The following is a 7,247-nucleotide window of genomic DNA, read 5'->3' as shown; positions in this document are numbered from 1 at the left end:
AAGGGCGGTACAAACTCATGTGCCGAGACTTTTGGAAAAGAACAGTAGCTGGATTTCAACATCAATTGCAAAAGAAAAGTTTCTTTTTACGCAAAACGCAGGATTTCGTTTTTTAAATATCCGCATGTGTTGACTCATAAAAAAATACAGTTTTAAATAAGAACTTGTCTGATGTGTTTGTTTCCACAAAAGAGTTTGATTTGATTGATTTACTTTTTAAAACATTTTTTGTTTTAATAAGCTTACAACCAGGCTACTCCTTGTTCCTCATTAAATCCAGAATGTATCAATATGCAAATATTTTTCATTTCAAACGTTTGCTGGAGACAAGATCGTTTTCCAAACTAGATGTGATGTCACAAAGTTATGCTCATAAGTAGGCTACAAGTCTTAAACTAAGATTTACAGTGAGCACAGAGAAACTTCTAGTGTCAACTTCTATATCCTACATCATTCTGCACAGTGAAGCTCAAACATCCAAGTGAAGAAACAATAAGCAAAACATATTTTGAGCAGAGGTGGGGACTTTAAATAGCAGTAACTTTTAATTAGGCCAGAGTTACATTTATACAGTTACATGTATACAGAGAAAAACACAGATAATGTAAACTGTACATAACAGTACAGTGTTATCTATTGGACAATATTTTCAGTATGTATATCACAAATGTTGCAACATTTGAAGGAAAACAAAAGATTTAGGCTTGTAATCTTTTCACGGGACTTGATACCAACTGTATGCTTTTTAGTCACCCAACTAAAATTAATCATTCATCACAGGGAGGTCACATTCATCTCATTAGCACCTCTAGAGCAGGTATAGTCAATGTCTTGCTTGAGATGCTTGTTGAAAGGAGACTTACTTCCAAAAACATCTTTATTCTTGCTGTTGCATAAAGGTATAGCTGCCATATCACAGAACTAGTTAACAATCTATTTTAAAGAAAATAAATATATATATTTTTTTTTAACACAGCTCCATATCAGAACATCTGCAGTAAATGTTACGAAAACATTTCAATGTTTAAGCCTTCTTCATTCTCCTACAGAAGGCGACATGAAAAGGTGTTGTGTAGTTTGCTGTACAAATATTTCAGTGAGGAAGAAATAATCTCATTGGTTTAGTTAATACATCACAATCGTTGGAGCCAAAGAACCTTCAGTTACCTTGACAGGTAAGCTCAAGTGGGTAAAGAAAATAATGTCTCATTCACTTATCTATGACTATGATATTTGATCTGTGGGTTTGATCAACAGTTCAGACTCCACGTGCACCGAGGTTCAACTCAACCAATGAAACATCTGCCTCTGAATTCTGAAAACTCCACTCTGCCGGTATTTTCACCATCAGTCTGTATTCTGCAGCTTCTTTCAGTCACTCTTCTCCACTTCTGCTGTCCCCTGCTCCATCACATTGTCCTCAGCTTCCTCTTTATGGGTTACGTGGTCGTTTGTTTTGTCGGAAACTGTCCCCAGCACCTTAGCGCTGTGTTCCTGCGCCTTAGCTCGCAGCGCAGCAATACTGTTCTCCCTCAGTTCCTCTTTAGAAATGGATGCGTTAGTAGTGTCTTTGATCCGTTTCTCCATCTGTTCCTGCATCACTTTGTCCACTGGTTTCTCCTGTGTTGTTGTTGGTGGTGGTGGTGTGAGGCTGCAGGGTTTTCCAGAGGAGGTGTGTGTGGTATCAACTGACTTCTTGTGCATACCTGAATGGAGAGGACATTCATTTCAGTTAAGGTTTGCGGAGGAGGGCTAGATTGTTTTAGTGTTTCCTGGTGTAGTTTAATAAATTGACACCAATTTAAAAATGACAAATTGTCTTTTCTTCACAATCATTGCATTTTGTATGTACTGAGGTGTCTGACATTGAAAGAGAATGGTGATAGATTAGTGGATAGAACTTATTATTCAATTAGAGCCACCTAATTGATTAACTAATCAATTGACATGAGGTGAGAGAGGCCATTTGGTCTAATCTGTCCTGATTAAGTAGGATTATCACTGTATTGACATGCTGACACTTTCATTGGCTCCTAACATGAGCCAGGCTTAGCTCACACTTCCTGTTAGAATACATCTTTATCACTATTTTTCAAACACTATGAGACAACCTAATATAGCAGGGTTTCTTTGGACCTACAGCTAAAGTTTTTATTTTGGGACTAAAATATGGGCCAAGAGTGACTATGTATAGAATTAACAACAAATCAAACACATTTTATGTATATCAGACATAAAGGTCTAGATGAGGCAGCTTTTAAAAGTACCCCACCATGTGGGCTTTGTCAGCCAACTTTGCAAAGAGGATTTTCACTGAATGAGCCTCTATGTTGATATTAAAAAAGGTGGACTATCTATGGCTCAAGATCAATAAAGGACATTTTTTCACAGCACTTTGACTAGAAAAAGCACAGGTGTTATCACATTAACAATCTTATAATCAAGTTTCCCAGTAAGCCCTGGCAGTGTGACAGTGAGCATGAACAATACTAGGACCCTGAAACAGCTAAATGGAATTCAGCCATCAGTCATTTCACTATTTACATTCACGTTTATTAATGTAAGAAATAGAAAACAAATGGCCAACTAAAATGCACCCCGATGACATACGTACACATAACAAATCATATTTACCTAATAACCACGGAGCGTAGGAGTCTGTGACGCCCTCCTTGGCTGACTTGAGGATGGACTCGGGCAGGGGGATGGAGTGACGGACCATAGCTCCGTAGAGGCCGTACTCTGCCATCACGCTGCTGCGACCCCAACACTTCTCCCTTTTCCTCCACTTGGCCCTGCGGTTCTGAAACCACACCTGAGAAATGGGAGTCAGATAAAAGATTACATTAAGTTTACTTGAATTTTGCAAACTACTGTAATGTATGCAATTTATATTCTCTGTATTCTGGGCCAATAATCTATTATCTCATTATCTATCCATGAACATTTACGATCGTGACTGGCCCAAAACATGACTTAACATCCCCCTCCACTCAATAATAAAATGTTTTGTTTATCGTTTTGTATCAAGATTGACAATAAGACTCACATACATTCACATTCATCCGCTGAAGGGAGAAAGTTGTGATCACCTTCTCTAAATGTCAGTTTACAATGTGTTTGTACCAGGATGAAAACCTCCAGTGCACACACACACACTGAAAATGTACTCTTCAGTAAAGTATTGACATTTTGTGTTTAAGGAGTTCACTGAACAATATTTAAATATTCATAGATAGATTCTGGAGTTTTCAATGAGGGAGGAGGAGATGTAATTTCATGATATTTTTTTAACACGGTAGTTTAAGTTTTTTGTGGAAAACTGTATTCAAAAAATTCTGATTTTAAAAACAGATTATTTTCACGTCTTAAAAACTGCTGTATCAAAGCAGGAATCTTTCATTTAATGTACCAGGGGATAAATATCAGTGAGACAATGACATCTGCTGGAGGCTTTTAACAAAAAAGGTTTTTTTTAATAGAGAAGAGTGAATGTAAGAGCTCATTAGGCTCGACTCAAATTAGTGTGCTTGCGCAGATACCTGAAAAGTCCATTATAGACAAAAATGCAAATGTGCTGCAAAATAGGTTTAGAACACAAGTCCTGAAATTCAGGGTTTAATATTTAATATTATTTCCTCATTGCTTAATTTAAAGAATATGTTGTCTTCTGTCTGTGTGTCCTTCCAGCTCCTCAAGTGCCTGAATTGATTTCCGTGAAACCGGATCACGCAATAGCCTCAGCAAGCTTGTGAATATGAATGAGGAAAACAGGAAAAAAAACAAGCATGCTAAAATGGCCAAGGAGGCAGGATGAGATTGTGTGTGTGTGTGTGTGTGTGTGTGTGTGTGTGTGTGTGTGTGTGTGTGTGTGTGTGTTTCGCAGACCTGGAATTAAAAACGATCAAAGCCAAGCCTGGAAAGCTATTCAGGTAGATCTGATGATAACCTCCATCTCATAAAAAGATGGGCCTCAGATGAGCAATCATGCTTTCTGACAGCAACGGTGTGAGTGTGCATGGCAGTGTGTGTGCGCGTGTGTCTTCACTTGTGTGTGTGAAGTGCTTCCTGAGAGAGGTGACCCCGGGGGCGAAGAGGCTGATTGAAAAATAAGTTAATTTCCAGGGCCGATCGATGGGAGACAGGCGCTCAAATATCTCGGGAAATTAAAATGCTCATAGCAGCCAGGCAGAGCCCTCTGCTCAGCCGCTGACCTGTGCTAATTCATTTCTATGTAGTTATCATTTCATCTCCGGGCTGCGGCCCGTCTCTCGCAGGGAGAGAGGTGCTAAGTTCTCCTCAATTAACTAATTACACTGAGAGGCTGAATTGGCTGCTAATGTGAAAGCAGAAGACATTGTGAGGATGAGGATGATGGAGTAGCTGACTCGGGGCTCTATACCTGAATTTTTCCTCCGCTTTCTTCATCACTTTGTAACCTGAATCTGTGGCAAGCACCATGAGTGCAAGAAATTTTAACTTTGAGTTAAAAGAAGCTATCATTGCAGGAAATATCTGGATAATTTAACTGAATAAAAGACTTTATTTTGTATTCTTTTTCAAGGGTTTGTTTGTCATATCGCCCCCCTTAAAGCAAGATGATTAAAGAATATTCAGGTTTTGGAATTTAAGATAACAACCCACACATTTCTGACTACTGCCCAGGCACCAATACACACCAACACACCTGTATTCTGTCTTCTGGTAGCTCAGTCTTCATGGAGAGCATTTCTCTGGCGTAAACATCTGGATAGTGGGCTTCATTAAAAGCTTTCTCCAGCTCCTCCAGCTGATAGGAAGTGAAAATGGTTCTGCAGACAAAACAAAAAAAAAGGTAAATATGAGAATATATTTATACATTTGGGTTCCTTCATAAATTCACAATTTCATGTTCATTCAATTTTGTTCAATCTAAAATCCGTCTAAGACTGAAATGGAAAAAATGGAAGAAAAACAAATCAAGATCTTACAAATGAGAAACGGTCAGTTTTATTTTATTTGAACCCTTTTAGAATTAGCAAGTAAGAAATAGGAACAAGGACAATTGCAATTCATTTTTTTAATTTACCAAAGGCATTGAGTCAAATCGTAAGAAAAATCAAAAATACACCATGGGATCCCCCCCCCCCCCCCAAAAAAACAATGTATTTTCTTTTTTTTTTAAGACAGCAGAGGGATGATTTTATGAATGTTTTTTGTAAAATTTAGGCCAATACCATATTACATTTAGGCCAATGCAATTTTATGAGCATCAAACACACAAAATGTTTTACAGGATTTAATCACTGATGACAAGTAGCCTAGATTGATATTACTATTTAAAAAGGCCTAAAATTAATGCCCGACCGGAATATCAGTCTAAGTGAAATAAATTATACAGCGTTCGATTATCTTTTTTATTTTTTTATTTTACCTGTGTCGTCTTTTCTTTCGTTTCTTGCTCTGACTCATTGATGATTTAGAGAACTTCTGATCACCGGAGGAGAGACTCATGTCATCAGAATCTGTAAGGAAACAACAGCAAATATAATAATAATAATAATAATAATAATAATAAAAACAAATAATAATAACAAATAATAATAATAATAATAACAAATAATATTAATAATAACTACTGCATTGGATAATGCATGAAAGATGCAGACAATATTGCTGGTCTTTAAAAAAAAAAATCCCAAATGATAGAAAATAGGCCTAATGTAGCCTCTTAAAAAAAAGACTAAATTAAACGAATTCGTTTTAGCAAGGCCTCTACACATCTTTTTGAAAATTTACTTCCAATGTCTCTCCATCATTATCACTCGATCACAGGGCGCGAAGACTTTAAGATGTCAGCTATCCTCAATTTTAGCTCGTTCCCAATAAAAACCTGCGACGACTATTCTAATCATTGCATCAGAAACACAGTAGGCCCATGCGTTATAGAGTTTACATGACTTTAATGTCAAACACTCACCGGAGCTGGCGGAGTGCTGCGCCTCCATCTGTGGGTCCATGTGCGCCGCTCTGTGCAGCGGATGCAGGTGCACATTCTGCGCCTCTGCCAGCACCTCCAGAAAAGCAGGCTGGCTGTAAAACGAGTGTATTCCCTCTGGTCCCAGCAAACCCACACCGACCCCGAGACCCCCGTGTCCGAGGGCCGACCTGGCGGCCAGGACGTGCGCACTATGCGGCAGAGCCTCCAGCGGCCGCCTCGGTGCCGCCGGCGGCTCCTTGTTGAGGCCGAGCAGCTCCTGGATCCCAAAGCCGGTGCGCCGGTGCACCGTGGGAGCCATCTTCCAGACTGGCTGCTGGGATCCCCCGTGGTTCAAGCTGGTTTGTGAGGCTGATTTCTGTCTATTCACAGTGTCTGAGAGCACAACTCCCTCCTTCCCTGTCATGGCGGTGAGATTTCACTTTTTGTCTTCCACTCCCTCAAAATAAAAGCCAGTCCCTGATGCAATCAGCTCTGTGATTCTCCTTCTTTATCTCTCTGCCCTCTTCTCTGCTGCGCTTTTTATCCAACAGGCAACAGGCGGCAGCCAATCACAAGAGGGGGTAGACTCCACACTGAAGTTTGCATGAGCCCCATGAATCTAGATAGCATAATACAATTTCTGGCATTTAGGCTAAATGTGACAAAATATCTGTCCTATTTGATTTTTTTGACAAGAAATTGCACGGTGGGTGGATTGTCTGACAAATACAAAGTGGAATCATCTCCTCCAGCTGGTGACGCAGAACAATGAATAAGCCCATTTTCCTGAGAGCATGCGTTTGTTTTCTACAAAAGAAGCCTAATCTTCAGTTTGATACCATAATGTCAGTTCAGCGCTATAGCCTACATCGGAAACAATAAGAGCTTATAGGCTGTTTTCTTGTTGACTTGGTTAGTGTTTTGGCCCTGACTAACAAAAGAGAGAGGAAGTGAGTGTTTAAAAGTTATGTAGCCTATGAAAATTATGCCTAGGCTACATATACTACATCAGCGAAATCCCTCATGTCGAGGAAAATCAGCTTAATTTGCAGCACGTAGCCTATCCTCATTCAAACAGTGGCGTCACTGTTGAAATGTAGGCTACTGACGAACCAGATTTGTGGATCAAATGGGCCTACCGAAAACCGAAAAATATATAATTCATAAATATATCGACTAGCCTACATCTGTTGCTTTGCTAGATGAAACACATTTTTAATCCTATAAACTTAATGTATTATTTCAATAATTACAATGATGTAGGTAGAATGTAGGCTACGTTCTACTT

The 7,247-nt window shown here is 39.1% G+C and overlaps 1 protein-coding gene across 1 annotated transcript; it reads right to left on the bottom strand.

The window, feature by feature from the left end:
• Nucleotides 1–982: 982 nt before the first annotated feature.
• On the bottom strand, nt 983–6,625 carry LOC114573511 (visual system homeobox 2). The gene is made up of 5 exons (XM_028605749.1): nt 5,960–6,625; nt 5,414–5,504; nt 4,688–4,811; nt 2,635–2,815; nt 983–1,706 (listed from the first exon to the last, which is right to left on the bottom strand). Exons 1-5 carry the CDS (start codon nt 6,381–6,383, stop codon nt 1,372–1,374), a joined length of 1,155 nt encoding a protein of 384 aa, XP_028461550.1. The 5' UTR covers nt 6,384–6,625; the 3' UTR covers nt 983–1,371.
• Nucleotides 6,626–7,247: the final 622 nt, after the last annotated feature.

The sequence above is a fragment of the Perca flavescens genome, chromosome 18, assembly GCF_004354835.1.
Source record: "Perca flavescens isolate YP-PL-M2 chromosome 18, PFLA_1.0, whole genome shotgun sequence".
In the NCBI taxonomy this organism is placed as follows: Eukaryota; Metazoa; Chordata; class Actinopteri; order Perciformes; family Percidae; genus Perca; species Perca flavescens.
This window is presented reverse-complemented; position numbering and strand designations above follow the sequence as displayed.